Consider the following 17,554-nt stretch of genomic DNA (forward strand, 5'->3'; position numbering starts at 1 on the left):
TAGGCCCCATCACCATGATATCTCATTATGGTATGCAATTATTCCAAAATACGGAAAAATCCCATATCCAAAATACCTCTGGTCCCAAGCATTTTGGATAAGGGAGACTCAACCTGTATTATTATCATCCTTTTATTTATATGGCGCCACAAGGGTTCTGCAGCGCCCAATTACAGAGTACATATGCACATAATCAAAACAGGAAAACAGCGACTTACAGTTGAAGACGATATAGGACAAGTACAGGGTAACTAAATATAGCTACATCAGCAGATGACGCTGAGATAAGTATCAGGTGGCAGAAAACCGCGGGATTTGGGGCAGTTGAGGATTATTAAAGTAAGAAAAGGATAAGCACATGAGGGAAGAGGGCCCTACTCGTGAGAGCTTACATTCTAAAGGCTACAGACCATTGATGGTCCCTCATCATTCATGGACCAGATACCATGGACACCCAATGATTACATGTGATTTCTGACACAAACCATCTGAGATCTTGACACTCAGCTTGGTGCACTCTGCCTACTTTCCTGCCATTCTTTTGGAGACCATAGCTGGCACAACACAACCCCAACATTACCTGGGAAATCAGAACTGCGGTAAAAAAAAAAAAAAAAAGGATAATTACTGTGCCCTGAATGCAATCACAGTGCTGAATTACTATCCACTCATTTTAATCCCATAAGTATTACAACAATTACAGACTGCTAAAATGTCTAAAGTTAAATGTTAAGAGGTACCCATTGTCAAAGGCAATGAGATGTCATTACCCTCTTTTCTTATTTTACCAACGACAGTTGTGTAAAAATAGTAAGCAACCACAATGTTGTAGATATCTTAAAGCATTGTTCACCTTTCTTGTAGTGTTAAACCACAAATATTCATAGTCAAAATCATCCATGATCACTACACAGATGCAAAGAGATCAGTAGACACGTGTTGATAAAGCGAGTTCCAATGACAGGGAAATGGTCCAGTGCAAACGAAACACATAACAGTAAGCTAACAAAACTGTCTTAATTGTTATGTTTCTGGCAAAACAATCTCCTTGCAAAAGTGTGGTTTAACAAACACAATTGGATTACAAATGGATCCTGCAATAACCAAAGCCATTGATGACTGATCTATTCCAAAATATGTTGGTGGTGCTCCACCATTTATTACTGCCACTTTATCTAGAATGTTTCCAAAGCTTTGGCTTCCATTACAACATTGACTGTCACTTTCAAATAATTTGCAGAAGCTCAACAAGGCCGTAAAAATGCATCTTCATCCTTGGACATACTATTTGCAAAATTTACTACTGGCTTAACAAAATGGTGGAATCCGGGACAAGGAGCCTCTTTACTGTTTACTGTTTTCAAAGGCTACAAATACTTTGAATATCTCGAGGCTGCTAAGAAACTTAGGGGTCTATTTACGAAGTCTTGGAAGAAGATAAAGTGGAGGAGATAAAGTACCAGCCAATCAGCTCCTAGCTGTCATTTTTCAAACCCAGCCTTTGACATGACAGTTAGGAGCTCATTGGCTGTACTTTATCTCCATCCAAGGCTTAGTAAATAGACCCCATGATTTTCATCAAGCACAGTGGGCTTTGTTGTTAGCCTGCTTTCCGTTTCACGTTGTATACTGATCAGGCTCTTATAATAAAAAGGCATATGCATTGCCGCATCAGTTTGTAACTTTAGAAACATCATCTCAACCGTCAGAACATATTGCTCTTAATGGAGTTATGATTTTAACCATTGCTTATTGCTCTTTCTGCTCATTTGTTGCATAAGATACCAGGAGGGGCTGCTTATTCCCTGAGCTTCAAAAGAAGGTACCACAATACAGATGGGTGTCTGGCATATTAATCTGAATTGTTTTTTCCTACCGAGACCTTGCAAACAGAACTCTTATGACAGCATCAGAAAGCTTTAACTGCCAGACACCTAGGGATTTGTACAGTTCCAGGATTGCTCAGTCAACACTATTGGTAGCCAACTATTCAACAGACTTTATGATGTGATGGTACATATTGATCTGTTTGTGCCAGGAATAAAATTCCTCATACTCGCTCGTCCAGCCAGGTCTTTACTATTCCTTCAGGGAGTTTGAGGTCCATTTCTGACTTAGGGGGTGATTCAGACCTGATCACTGGGCTGCTAACTTTGCTGTCCTGCGTTCAGATAGTCGCCGCCCAAGGGGGAGTGTAAATTCACCCTGCAAGTATGCGATCACATGTGTACGCCAAGCTGCAAAAATACAGTGTGCGCAGTCTGTGTGCAGCCCAGGCCTTACTCCAATAGTGCGATGAGAACAGGCTGATTGTGGCTGGAGCTGACGTCAGACACCCTTCCTGAAAATGCTTGAGCACGTCTGCGTTTTCCCTGACACTCCCAGTAAACGGTCAGTTACCACCCACAAATGGCCTCTTCCTGTCAATCACCTTACAAGCGCCCATGTGAATGAAATATTTGCAACATCCTGTCGCTGACCGGTGATGCCTGTTGTTGCTGGCCGACGCGCGTGCACATTGCGGTGCATGCGCAGTTTATTGCTGATCTCCTGCTGTGCGAAAGCGCACAGCAGCTATCAGGTCTGAATCACCCCCTTAGTTTCTGCCAAATTCACCAAACAGTGGGGCAGCTGTATCAGATCGAGAGAGATAAAGTACCAGTCAATCAGCTACTAACTGTCATTTTGCAGGCTGTGTATTCAAAATTTACAATTAGGAGCTGATTGGTTAGTAATTAATCTCTCTCCAAGGTCTGATACATCTCCCCCAGAGCATTTTCTTTTTAAAAGACCTATCAGTCTCTCACAACTTTAGTTGATTAGTTGCAGATGCAGTAAATATGAGATATAACGATTAGAAATACGATTTTTGTAAGGATTTTGTCTCAGAATGTTAATTTAACATAATTGGTACAATTCAAATATTTATAATCTTGAGTCATTGTAAAATCACAGTGACAAGATGTTAGATAATATATTACGGACTTCAGAAGCTTGTTTGTCCCCATAACAAGGTGTTGATGGTTTCCTCACACGGGTTGATGCAGAGTCGAATGCAAGTGTTCCCATATTGCGTGCACATAACTAAGGGCCTCATTCAGCATCGTTTGTAAATGCGAATCATCTCGCAATGAGCGGTTATTGGCACACTGCGCATGCGTACACAGTCCTAAACAACACGCCAAGTCTAGCTTCCGTGATCATACGTAGGTATCTGCGAACACAGTTGCGATCGCATTTAGCAATGATGCGGGGCGTGTAGTGGGTGTGTTGTGGGCATATATGTGAAACATTGCAGAAATTGCAAACGCATCAACAGCACAGGTTGAGTAGCTAGAGAGCTACATAGACTGTGGAAGTACTGATGGCAGTAGCAAAAGTTCAGATGGGGAAGCTAATAATTGCTAAATCACAGGCAGATGATGGTGTGTATAATGATTCAAGGAATGCTGTTTAGGGGGGTATTCAATTAGCTCCAACAATTTTAAAGCTATCAAATTCATCCCCCTGCGTATTCAATTGCGGGCCGTTATCGCCTGTTTTTAAGGCATTTTTGCAAATGCCTTTTCATTTCTTTATTTTTAGTGAAAAGGTATTGGCGAAAAATGCCTCAAACGTGGCCCGTTTTTGCTGGTGCAGGTGCGAAAACACATGGGTTCACTAATCCACATGTCTTTAGCTCCTGCTGAATTTTTCGCCTAGGCAGAAAAACAGCCCTTCTATTGAATAAGGTGAATCCCTATTCGTCCTATAAAATAGCAAAAAGTGTTGCGTCCTTGCCTAGATGAAAAAATGGCCCTAATTGAATACCTCCTATGTGTGCTGCATGCCTAATTAAATAAATTCGTTTTTTTAAATAACACTTTTCTTTAGGTATGTATGTTATGTATATGCTAATTTTACCACAGTGTTATTACTATCGTAAGCACACGTTACTTTAACATTTTACATGTACAGTCTGTATTTTGTTTACACCATGGCCCTCATTCCGAGTTGATCGCTCGCTAGCTGCTTTTAGCAGCAGTGCAAACGCTAAGCCGCCGCCCTCTGGGAGTGTATCTTAGCAGAAGTGCGAACGAAAGGTTAGCAGAATAGTGCTGACATTTTTCCAAGCAGTTTCTGAGTAGCTGCAGACATACTCCTTCCTTACGATCACTTCAGTCTGTTTCAGCCCTGCGTTCGGCCAGCCACTCCCCCGTTTTCCCAGGCACGCTTGCGTTTTTATCTGACACGCCTGCGTTTTTTAGCACACTCCCGGAAAACGGTCAGTTACCTCCCAGAAACGCCCCTTTCCTGTCAATCACTCAGCAGTGCGACTGAAAAGCGTAGCTCGGCCTTGTGTGAAACTGCATAGTTTTTTGTGAAAGTACGTCGCGCGTGCGCACTGTGGCCCGTACGCATGCGCAGAAATGCCCATTTTTAGCCTGATCTCTGTGCTGCGAACAACGGCAGCTAGCGATCAGCTCGGAATGACCCCCCATGACCTTTAATGCCTGCCTAACATTATTCTGACAGAATAGCATAAGAAACAAACCATCCCAGTTTTGTGCTGACATCAGTGTATAAGAGCTGTGATTATTCTCATAACTTTCAGTGAATATATGCAATATTGTGTTTGCAGCTATGCGTGCAATGGGAGTTTGCTTGATTTGGGTTATATAATCACAGATGAGATTGTGAGTTTGGCTAGAGGTCTTCGCAGATTTGCAATCGCAAGCAGTGTGCATTCAGTCACAATTGCAATCTGTGCTGAATGAATCAGAGTTGTACGAATCTCTGCCATTCAAGTGCCCCTACACTATACATTTGGTTTCCTAGCTGGCATAATTTCAGTGCACACTCCTGCCACCTATATCATTGGTGCAAAGATGCGTCTGAAAACAGGTGTATTTTTTCGTAGCCCACAGTTGCGTTGACATACCCTCACAGAACTCTGCCTATTTATGAGTGCTCCATTGAGACCCAGTTACACCCCTTCAGACAGAATTGCCTATGACTCTGCACTGTCCGAATGTGTGTACACTGGGCTCTGGATCATGTCTAGTGCAAGGACACACAAAACGTATGCTTGGTATCTGGACTTGCATTAAACTCTACATCGGCCCATCATGTACACTAAGTGTATCTTATTGAATGCAAAAATATCACTGTTCAGCTTCCTTGCAGCGTTAACTTAGTATGTGTCTCGCACTTCATACACAAACAGGATGAAATATAACAAGCTGTGTACAGATCACATACATATAGCACACATTAGGCTTAACCATATAAAAACAGTTGAACATACACCTCTGCTGAAATCATACCAAATAGCCCCACTTAGCCGCGCCAAGCGTGCTGTCAGACTTTTTTCTCAAAATATGCGTCTTGTTCACATCAATGCAAGGGTATCCTAACTACTGGCGCTGGCATTTCATGTACATGTGTACGAATAAGTCGCTTATCCTGGTAAAAAAAGGGGCAAAAGACAGAATTCCGATATGAGCACCTATGCTGGCCAATCCTGGGATAGGGATCAGCGGGATCCTGGGATTTTGGCAAAAAAATTTCCGCAATTCAATCCCGGGATTGTGGCTTCCAATACCGGGGATTTTGGGATTAGGAAGCCCCTTTGTTTTTTCAATGCTTGGCAGCGTTGAGCGTCGTCAGAACGCTCAGATGCCGCACGGCTCCCCCTGCTCACCTCCCCCCAGCTGTGCGCATTGCGCAGCGTGACGTGAAGACAGAGGTCACGCTGCACAGGCACACTGCCCGCCGCTCTGACCTCTGCGCCAGCCCGCAATTTAGCTGCAGGTGGACCCACACTCCCACCCAGTTAGATGAGGGTAAGTTATTATGTGGGCGGGGGAGTGCAGGGCAGCGGCAGTGCACATTGCAAACAAACCAATCCCGGAAATACTGGGATTGATAATTTTTCAATCCCGATTCCCGGAACTGAAAAAATGGCCTGGGATTGGCCACCCTATGAGCAACCACATCATGCCTCGCGTCACATATCATTAAGCTTAATATTCGACTTTATACCAATTCCTGTACGACAAAAGTACTATTCTAGCGTGCCTGGTACACTATGAACAACTTTGTTTGTGGCTCCAGTGCGAATAAGACTAAAAATTTAGGAAACAGTATAAATTCAAACTACATAGTAATAGTATGATAGATGACCATTGCTATGCAGGGGATGGCAGCGCAGCGTTCCAGGGGCAGGCCGGTGCAGTTTTCAGGGCGGCTGCATGACATCACATGTGGCCGCTGTGATGCAGAAAATAGTGCAGCTCGACTGCCTTCGCAGCCAGACTGCGGAGGCAGGGGGCTTCCCTTTTTTCAGCGATGCAATTGAATTGTGATCACATCACTCGCCGCCGTTAGCATGCTGGACGGCCTTGCTCTGTGCTGGGCGGCCACCAGTATGCAATCACAAGCAGTTGCAGTTTTGCGAATTTAGCAAAAGTGCAACTGATGCTGAATATGGCCCAAAATGGGAACTGATGAAGCTTATGAAAAACATACATTCCTAGGCAGGTTTACAATGCTTCTATAATACAACAACAACATTGTTTTTGTCCTAAATCTCCATATTATTTAATATCACAATTTTACATAATGTATGAAAGTTTAATTGTTGATAGAGCAACTTCTATAAAAGGTTGCCCTACGAAAGATCTTGGCAGTGAAGTCATAGCTATTGCTATCACTTTACTGCCTTTTATGACACTGATTACAAGATCCACCGAAAAATGCATCCATAGGTCAAAAATGGCTAACTCCATCTCTTCAGACCATTGAGAATAATGGGTTCTGCTGTCTGAAGCTCTAATTAGCCTTTTGCATATATTGATATCTCCTGCATTAGGCTATTGCTTCATAGCCCCAATACTTAGGAGGGCTATTCAATTCACCTAATTGCCACACTGAAGGTATTCAATTAGCGGCCAATACCCCGTGCACGAGCCCGAACCTCTCATCTTATGGAGCTGCAAGGTTAAGTCCATGTAAAAATACACAAAATCGGGTTGTATGCAGGAAAAAACCCCATTGATTCAGCAGTTAACGCGGAAACAGTGGGTTTCCATGCGTGAATCACAATTTTTCGGCACAGGAAAAAAGCTATTTAATTGAATAGCATTATGAAGCAGCTAATTGAATACTCCCCTAAAAGTCAAATCATACAGAGACTGCAATTTCCGCTTGATTAAAGCAAGTAAGAAAGGGCTTAATACCAGTCAGAGGATTCAGTAGCTTAACCTTGCATTTGGAGGATAGGAAATTTGTGTCTTACCTGCTAGATTAATTTCAATGCAGTTCTCCTCTTCAGCCTTGTGCAGCTGAAAGCATGTGATTATTCAACCAGAACAGCTGTGTATAGCTCACCTTTTAAGGGCAAGGTGGGAGTGTCATTTGCCTGCCAGTCTGGGAAGGGGAGGAGGAATCTAAGGTATAAAAAGACTGTTTGTAGTGATTTATGTTGATGACCAACACTGGGAAAGCTTATCGTGATTAGGGAGTAAATCTGATAGTCAGTGACAGGGCCATAAACATTTTACTGTGTAATGGTTGCTGTTCTGCGGTCATTCTGACGAAATAAACGCATAGTGGAAAAGTCCAGAGCCAGTGTGAGCAGTGGGTGCTTCCATTATACAGCTTCTTTATCACAAGTGGTGTCAGCGCATGAAATGAAGGGATGAGAAGCTAGTTTCTACTTCCCAACCCAAAAAGAAGCCAAAATGGTGAAAATGCTCATGAACAGAGAGCAGAAAGTCAGCAGCAGTAGCAATTCCAGCACCAGCTGATGCAACGGCAGCAAGAATTGCAGTATGAACGGCTACTGCTGCAATACCAGCAACAATAGCTGAGTCCAAGCTTCAGAAAATTGGCAGCTGACGATGACTTAGATGCTTACCTTGCCACCTTCGAAAAGACAGCCAATAGGGAAAAATAGCCACCTGAAGTCTGGGTGGAGAAGCTGGCGCCATACTTGTCTGGGGGGGCCCAGCGGGTTTCTGGAAACCCGAGGAGAGGGAGGCGTCGGTGTACTTGACCTCAGATACTGGCTTGCGTTGTGGCGTTTCTCCAAAGAAATTCCATTTAGAACTCAGTTGGCCACCTTGATCAAATACTGAGTGACTGAAACCGGAGGAAAACTCTCCCTATCAGATGGTGGTGTTGCTGGCAGTTGACCACTATGTCAGGAATTTGGTCCAGGTCTGCAGAAGTGGGTGATGCAGGCAGAACCCCTAACACCCAAGGAACTCGCCGCATTTGTGGAGAGATTTGGGTTGTTGCAGCAAATGGCCAAGCCTCTCGGTTTTATGCCAAAACAAAAAGCAGGATAATCCAGGAACCGCCCGGGATTGACAGTGAAAACCTCTGTGTTTAAAGAGGTGAACTAGAGGCTGGCTAGTTAATGACGCTACCCTGAAACAAGCCTTTGAGGCAGTGATGAAGGTAAAGGAAGTCCCCCGAGTAGCCCCGCTGTAAGGGGGAGTGCCCTACTGTGTGATCAAGATTGATTGTATAGAGTAAGCACTGTACAGTAGAGATTGGTGGAACAGCTCGTAGTGCCCCAAGTACATGTTCCGCTGCACATTCCCATGGTGGGGGTGGGGGGACACCTGGGAGAGGACAAAGGGGGTCATTCTGAGTTGATCGCTCGCTACGGATTTTGGCAGGGCAGCGATCATGGCAGAACGGGGCTAATCTGCGTATGCACCGAAATGCGAAGGCGTGTTGTACGAGTACACATCGGTTCGTTACCCAGCGATGGTTTCTACGACGATTCCATTCGCATGGGCGATTGGCAGGTAGAAGACGTTTCTGGGTGTCAACTGACCGTTTTCTGGGAGTAGTTGGAGAAACGCAAGCGTGTCCAGGCGTCTGCAGGGCGGGTGTCTGACGTCAATTCCGGACACAAACAGGCTGAAGTGATCGCAGCGGCTGAGTAAGTCCAGACCTACTCAGAAACTGCACAAAATATTTTTGCAGAGCTCAGCTGCAAATCCGTTCGCACACTTGCAAAGCGAAAATACACTCCCCCGTGGGCAGAGACTATGCGTTTGCATGGCTGCTAAAAGTAGCTAGCGAGCGATCAGCTCGGAATGAGTGCCAAAGACTGGTAGAGGGTCCCTATTGTTCTGAGTCTTGGTGATTTATTCCTTAAAAATGTTACAAGATGCTTTTTGTAACCCATGCTGTTACAGACACATTGACATTAGCTTCTAGTCTCGCGGTGTTGCCACATTCAGTCCAGATTGGCCACTCATCTAGAAATTTGATCTCACATTTCTCCAGGTATAGTGTTTCTATCAGGGTGTTTGTATCTGTCTTAACTCTGAAAAATGGATGTGTTTATATACAGTGTAGACTGTGCAGTTTGTATATTTTCAGCTGCTAGCCGGTTGTATGAATTATCACAGACTGCCTGATCTTTAATTTTGTCTTCAACCAGAAACAGCTGGTTTCAAGAAAAAACATCTGTAGATGGTGACTGAGTAGGTCATTGTCCCACAAAACTATTTTCTAAATGTGCTTTTGCCAAACTTGTATTGTTGGGGTCAAATGCACACTCCTAATTGCTGAATTCATGTCTTTCCGTATTGAAAATATTGTTCTAAGCGTGTCTATTCAAACATGCCTGAGCCTTCTGTCAACATGCCTAACTGTAGACTTCAACAACATTTTCATTTCCACTAAGCACCCTGCTAAGATGTAAGCTTCCCGCTCTTACCAGTTAAATAGTCATGGCTCTATTAAAGGTGAATGATTTTACAGGGTCACTTGTTTGTCTTCCAGATATGAAGTACAGGAAGTGTTCTTAGAAGCTAAAATTTAAAGCTAACTTTTCTACTTTTTATTTTTCCTTTTAGAGTTCTGTAAATGTACCTCAAAAATTCCTCACAGCTGTTACTATTTTGAATACAAATCACCCTGTTTCTCTGTATTTCAACTTATTGAAAGTAGTTTCCCTTCTGTGCGGCGCATGCGATCAACTGTGCAAGCTGAGAGGAGGCTCACTTTTCTGCCCTTTCCAGAGGCTACAGCGGCATTGTCCGGCTCCAACATTATGGAGCGTACAGAGTAGGTGATTTCCTCATAGAGCGTATCGCATAGTGTGTACCCACCAGAAGTGTCACTCCTGACTAAAACCATCCCCTTCTAGCTTTTCAAACAAATAACATCTTTAGTACAGTACAGAATATATTTTGCAGAAGGTTAAGCTTCAGAATACCAAAAATCACAATTCAGGCGCTGTATGTTTTTAAATTGTATAAATTTAATTAGTTTTTATACTATGAGCTGCAAAAAAACAGTCCAGCTGTGTCTGTGTGCACACAGCTATTTTAATTAGTGATGATGAAGAGCCACAGATCTCCACCTCAGAAATTAAAGCAAACCAAAGAACCAAAAAATTACTGTTTTGCGCTAAAATACTAAATGGTGCATATATGAATGAAAACTCCTGTATAATATATAACCATCTGATTCATTTATTCAATAAAATATATATATATATATATATATATATATATATATATATATATATATATATATATATATATATATATATAAGATTGGGTAACGTTCTGCTTTTACTATATAGAATTCATGTGTACAAGTCATCAAATACTTTTCCTAATTGCTATAACAATGGAAAACACCTGATATATATTAGCACTTGTAGTATGAATACTTATGCACACTCTAGATAGTATCCAATCTTAAGTATACAGCTTTCATAAAAAAGTGCAATTTAACTTTAAAATGTTGATTTACATTTTATATGATTTTTTTTTTTTTACATTACAGGACACAATAGTCTTCCTTACTGTCGGAGATGAAAAGGCATCCGGATTATTCCTCCTTGCTGGTCCACCAGAACTCATTGAGAATTTAGGACCCAGGTATGTTTTCATTATGTGTGTGCCGTATAGGCCGATGCAGAATTGAACACTATTCAGCTGTATGTGCTCCCGCATGGAGTGCATGGAAATATAGGTGTATATTTGTTTCTATATAACAAGTATATAATTGACAGGCGCTGAAATGAGTGGTTTTTCTAAGCTGCTGTAAAAAGAAGAGTCTCTCTCCTTGGTGGAAATAACAAACAATAGGTAAAAATACAGCGCTAAATACAAGATGTTACAAATGAATAGATTTAATAGCTAAAAAACATTTAAAAAGCTGAGCAGTTATTAAGAAATAATGATAATACTATCTCACTCAGTCAATTAAAGACCAATTGGACGTACAGTACACTCCTTATGGCGACTTCCTATAAAGCAATAAAGTCCATGTGATGGATAGGACACAGAGTCTATAGCCAAAATCGGGACTGGTATGACATTTTGCCCAACCTGTGTTCCAATGCAGGGTCCAAAATGGTGGTCCTTATTAGATGAAAGGGATTCTGGTTCACAGTCTGTGGAGATGGCACTTTATTATCCTGCACGCTGTGTTCCAATTAGGAGAATCCTGTTAGATGGTGTCTCATAGGACCATGAGAAAATGGAGGATCCTGGTTTACTTTAAGCAACGGATAAGTCGTCCTGAAATTGAGTCCAGCAATGTAGGTGCCTTAGGAGGAGTCCAATTGTCTGGAGCAAAGTTACTGACGCGTTTCGCTGCTTCTGGCAGCTTTATCAAGTGAACCAGGATTTAATTGACTGAGTGAGATAGTATTATCATTATTTCTTATTTACTGCTCAGATTTTTAAATGTTTTTTAGCTATTAAATCTATTCAGTTGTAGCATCTTGTGTTTAGCGCTGTATTTTTACCTATTGTTTATATTTGTTTCTATGTAGGGTTGTATGAAACGTGCTGTCTATATGCCACCTTTTTGTACACTTGGTTTGAATTGTCATCATCATCAAACACTTGCATCTAACTTGTACTGCTCTACAACTTTACATACTGTAGCTCGCAGTTCCATCAACATGCCCTCACTGACACGCCCTTATGGATCCGCAAACAGGCGCACATTGAATCCTGGACCAACCCCTCTGTGTATATTTTATGCCGTTATAAAAAATTGTAAGACAAGAGTATTATTTACTGTGTGCATGTTAACCCCATTTTCTGTTATAGGAAGGCTGGGGAACACTGGACCTTGGGATTGCAGGTTGGTGGAGGAGGCACATAAACTATACTGTAGCGTTAAATTTACGCTCCTCCCCCCTGCACCCCCAGAATTCCAGTCTTCTTTATGTTCCTCTGGGAGTCGGGCACGTTTCATTTTTTTATCTTTTTATGTGCCTGTTGTTAGTGTATACAATATATTATTATTCAAGGTGTAGGGATTTTTGTCGTTTTATTAATGTTTTCTGAGACCTCCTGCTGAGTTTAGCTTGCCTGCATAGTCTGTGTCATAATCTCCACACATATCTTCTTCCCAGCCCTTTCTCTCTGTCTGATTTACATGTGATTATCACACACCACAGAAGCTAGATGGTGGGCGACAGATCTAATAGGGAATAGTACTGCATCATAGGAGCCCTGCCAAAGTTGTGGCAGTCACAGTCTTTGCTCATGGTCTATACAGAGCGATAGCATAAAGCTAAGTAGTAGGAGCAGGTATGGTGTTTGTATTTAGGGCCTAATTCAGACCTGAACGTAGCCCTGCAAAATTTTGCAGGGCTACGATCAGGCACACTGACATGCGGGGGGGAAACGCCCAGCACAGGGCTAGTCCACCCCGCTTGTCAGGCCCCCCCCCCTGCAGAAGTACAAAAGCATCGCACAGTGGCGTGCTGGCCGGGAGCTACTCGTCGCTGCCCAGGTCGCATTGCCTGCGTGTGACGCCTGCGTTGGCCGGACCGTGCCCTTAAAATGGCGGCCAAACGGCGCCGAGCCGCCCAGCGACCACCTCTGCCTGTCAGTCAGGCAGAGGCAATCGCTAGGCAACGACAGCTGACGGCTGTCAGCCATGCGCCGACACATGCGCACTTCTGACCTAATCGCTGCGCTGTGATGAACGGCAGTGTGCGATCAGGTCAGAATTACCCCCTTAGTGTAGTCATGTTTCTGAGACCTGGAGCAGCTTGCACGAACAGATAACACAGCCCAAATACGTGTTTTGGTGTGGAGGATTTTTGAGCTGATTTTATGTATATTTGGTGTGCTGATTTCAAATATAACTTTCATTTTCGCCTGTCTACTCTAATTTTTGAGATATAAACATTGTCTGATTTGTGGGGTGGTCTTCAGTATGCCGACTGACGGGATCCCGGCGCACAGTATACCGGCGCCGGAATCCCGACAGCCGGCATACCGGCAAGGGGCTCATTTGCGCTCGCCACACTGTCGGTAAGCCGGCGGTCGGGCTCCCGGCGCCGGTATGCTGGTCGCCGGGAGCCCGACTGCCGGCATACCATACTGAACCCTGATTTGTGTTACCCTATTTCATATTATGGCTAAGATTCACATAATAAAACACAAAACATTAAAAAAACATAGTCTAAAAATATTTTTAAGAATATTTTACTGACATCAATAAAACATACTAACATTACAGTAACACTATAGTGACTCAAATAACACTTTTTCTTCAAAATAATAAAATGAAACCCTAAATGAAATGAAAATTAGTTTAGGAAGCTTCTTTTGTGGGACATTCTTGAACGGACTTTGGGGGTCATTTAGATCTGATCGCTGCTGTGCGTTTTCGCACAGCGGGCGATCAGGTACTAAATGCGCATGCGTATGCACCGCAGTGCACACGCGCGTCAGATAACAACGGGCATCGCTGGCCAGCGATGGGATGGTGCAAAAATTCCATTCACATGGGCATTCGCAAGGTGATTGACAGGAAGAAGCCGTTTGTGGGTGGCAACTGACCGTTTACTGGGAGTGGTCGGAAAAATGCAGGCATGCCCAAACATTTTCAGAGAGACTGCACAAGGTGGATTTTAGCAGCTCGGCGTACACATAGGATCGCACAGTTGCACGGCGAATATACACTCCCCCTGTAGGCGGTGACTATCTGAACGCAGGACAGCAAAATTAGCAGCCCAGCGATCAGATCTGAATGACCCCCTTTGTTTGGACAGTCTCTTTGTAAGTTCCAGCTGTAATCTGCCATCATATGTATATCCCATCTTCCCTGGTAGCAATCTTCTATTGTTTTAATGTCCTGGTGAAATCTTTCACCTTGCTCTTTGCTCATATCACCCAAATTTTCTGGGAAACGATCCAAGTGGCTGTTATTCCAAGGTCTCTGAAATTAATGATCAAGTTGTTTACTAGCTCAGCATAGTTTTGAGCTTTGTGGTTGCCCAGAAAGTTTCTGACAACCAGGACAAATGACATGCTGCTCAGACAGAAGGTCGCCCAGATGGCAATGTGCTGCAGCCTGGGCATGCGCAAAAAGTATAGCTGATAGAGAAATACTGTTTTCGTATTTTGAATTAGCACGCCCAATATAACCAAAATCAATACTAACATTCCAGGCACCAAACAAATTTTTTTGTTGTTGTTGGGCAGTGTAATAGAAGCACTTTGCTGAAAGTGTACAGCAGTTTGTAGGCACAGAATTATAATTGCAGTTACAAGTAAAATGTACTTTTAAACAAAACAGAGCATAAAGGTAACCATGATGACATTGTTGTTGTGTTGTACTTAAATGTGTATTAGTTCATACTGTTTCATGCTACGTACAATAAAAGGGTCAATTACAGTATTCTATGTAAAAAGTTGTATTGCTTTTGAACTGCTGAGCTTTTATAGATAGCTGTTACTTGCTTAATTGCTTTGCTGGTGCCTCATAAAATTTCAAATAGTATAAACCTGTTACATAATATTTTTTCATGCTTTCATTGAAGCACTCGCCCAAAAACCTATTGATTAACTGCACTCTCTGAACTCACTCCCCCTTTTCACTTTCTCCTGTCAGATAAATGTAAGGAGCACTTATTTGAATTTAAAACAAAGGATGTATAGCAGCAGTCACTTAACTTTTACCTTGTTCATTTTCCGATGTCAGTATTTTATTTAGTTTATATTTCTGGATTACCAATACAGCTAGTGACACATACATGCTTTATCTCTGGGAACCCTGTGTTTACAGACATAGCTTGCGGACTGTGGTAGTGTGGAGTTGCCTAAAATCAGGGATACAGATGTGTCCTCTTACATCCTTGCTTCAGTCGCGCTAAACAGCTCTTGAAGTTGCGCCATGCCGTGGCAGGTCTCAGTAGTGCAGAGCGTCTTTTTTGCGTTTTCCCCTCAAAATGTGTCTTAGACACAAAGTAATGTAATAGGACACACAAGCAGCTTCTGATGATTAAAATGATATCCGGCATGCCTATATTCTGTGTGTAATTGCGGCTCAATCTGCATCCGAAATGCCATGTTACAGTGTTTTCCAGGAAAACCCTGTAGCATAGCATTTTGTATGCAAATACAGTCACACACAGAATATAGGCATGCTGCATAATTTTTTATCAGCAGAAGCTGCTTGTGCATCCTATTAAATTACTTTGTGTCTAAAACGCATTTTTGTGGTAAAAAAGAAGCTTGGCGCTACCAGGTCACACGGCACTCGCGTGATGTGTAAACGTGACTTGTATTTGCAGGTAGCAAAGATGTAAGAGGACACATCTGTATATACAATGCTATATCCCTGTTTTTAGGTATACCATATTTGTTTGGTAAAACTTTATAGTGACCGAATTAAAATGTGTATTTGGAAGATGAAAATAGTTTAAGCATGTAGATGCAATCATCACTAATAGAACAATTACCATTTCTATCTTGCTGTATATTTAAAAGAACTTTTGCTAGAGGTGATATGGAAAGTATATACTGTACATAAACTGCACAGGGGTACAGACACAGAAACAAATGAAATTACTTAAACGTAACAACAGTAACATTCATGCATAAGCTCTAGATATGATAAAATATACTATTATTCTTGTCTCTGTACCATCAGAGTTTCTAAAATCCTGGATGGGAAAGGCGCTGGAAAGAAGGGCCGTTTCCAGGGCAAAGCCAATAAGATGAGCCAGAGAGGAGAGGTGGAGCATCTGCTACAACAGGTCATGAATGGCTCTGGGTTGAAGGAGGAATGATAAAGCAGTTTGCTCTGTCCTAAGCAACAGACCATGTTCACCACTATGGGTTGCTGCTGCTCCAATATAAACTTTGAATATACTGTATAGAGTCCCTAGTGAATCAGCATAAACTGGTGTACAGCTGTAATCAGATTAGAACTGGGAAATATGTAATTACCGGCAGTTGTACAGCTGCCCATGTTGCTTTGACCTGCAATGCACTCTCTGGAGGAATAGACCATGATAAGGCCCATGCTGTCAGAAGCCAGAGTAAAGACTTAAGGGGACATTTACTAAGCAGTGATAAGAGCGGAGAAGTGAGCCAGTGGAGAAGTTGCCCGTGACAACCAATCAGCACTGAAGTAACATGTATAATTTGCATGCTATAAAATTATACAGAGCTGCTGATTGGTTGATAGGGCAACTTCTCCACTGGGTCACTTCTCCGCTCTTATCACTGCTTAATAAATGTTCCCCTTAATATGCTTTATGGACCAAAAATACAGGAAGCTATGTCTATGTTCCATCGGGCAGATAAAGTCTGTACCACATGTACACTGATATTGCGATCCTTATAGAGATCGCTGCTCATTTGTTTCCATTTTCCATTGTGTTCTCTTTCTCGAGATTGCAGCGCAGAGCAAAGCATCAGGTGACTGTAAACTATTCATATGTACAGATTCAAGTCCCTTATTTATCATTGCATTTCCGTTGCTAACTGGATTTATGATGGGAAATAGAATGTCTTGCTTGCCCATGTCTATTCACACAAGAACATTAAAAGGTAACTAGTGTAATAAATATCAACATTGTTATCTGCTGGAGTGTTTCACTTAATGACTTCTTATTGATATCAGGATACTAAAGCTTGGTACACACTGGAGTGATGTCAGGATGATTGGCTGTTTCATTACTACAAATCGCTCAGTGTGTACGGCTCCTGCGGTCGCTCGCGACGGTCTCTAGGTTTGATGCACATCAAACCTAGCGATAACCCTATCGATCTAGTTTATGCTAATATAGGATGGAACAACCATCGTTCCGTCCTTCATTCATGCATTCTAGTATGTAAGCGCAGTCCCTCCTTAAGGGCATTCAGTCAAATGTTAGAACGAATGCCCGCTGCTCCAGTGTGTACCCAGCTTTTGACATGTATTTCAGTGTGGTACACATACTTAAGAAACAGCCTCCAAACAAACCTGACATATTTCTGCTCTTAATAATGACAGTCTATATCTACTATGGTCCCTTATATAAATTAGGTTATCATGCACATTTTTGTGATGACCTAATTGCAGCTGTGGCACTTGCACATCAAACCTACTGTGCATGATGTGCCCCATCTACCACTGCATATGCGTGCTCCTTTCCTACAGGAGAGAAGAGTACCAGGAAAGGTGGATGGCAATTGCAACAGTTCCGGAGGGGGTGGGGCAGCTGAGGTGACCCGACAAGGGCTGGGTTCATTCATTTATTAGTAACCAATAAAGTGATCACCCTCAATTT

At 42.5% G+C, this 17,554-nt stretch overlaps 1 protein-coding gene across 1 annotated transcript in view; it reads left to right on the top strand.

Annotated features, from left to right (window-relative positions):
• AARSD1 (alanyl-tRNA synthetase domain containing 1) overlaps nucleotides 1-16,867 on the top strand; it is a 166,175-nt gene extending 149,308 nt beyond the window's left edge. The window contains exons 17-18 of the mRNA XM_063963181.1: nucleotides 10,804-10,898; nucleotides 15,928-16,867. Of these exons, the coding sequence (XP_063819251.1) occupies nucleotides 10,804-10,898; nucleotides 15,928-16,066 (234 nt within the window). The 3' untranslated portion in view covers nucleotides 16,067-16,867. The remainder of the gene's footprint in view (nucleotides 1-10,803; nucleotides 10,899-15,927) is intronic.
• Nucleotides 16,868-17,554: the final 687 nt, after the last annotated feature.

The sequence above is a fragment of the Pseudophryne corroboree genome, chromosome 3 (genome assembly GCF_028390025.1).
Source record: "Pseudophryne corroboree isolate aPseCor3 chromosome 3, aPseCor3.hap2, whole genome shotgun sequence".
NCBI classification, from domain to species: domain Eukaryota; kingdom Metazoa; phylum Chordata; class Amphibia; order Anura; family Myobatrachidae; genus Pseudophryne; species Pseudophryne corroboree.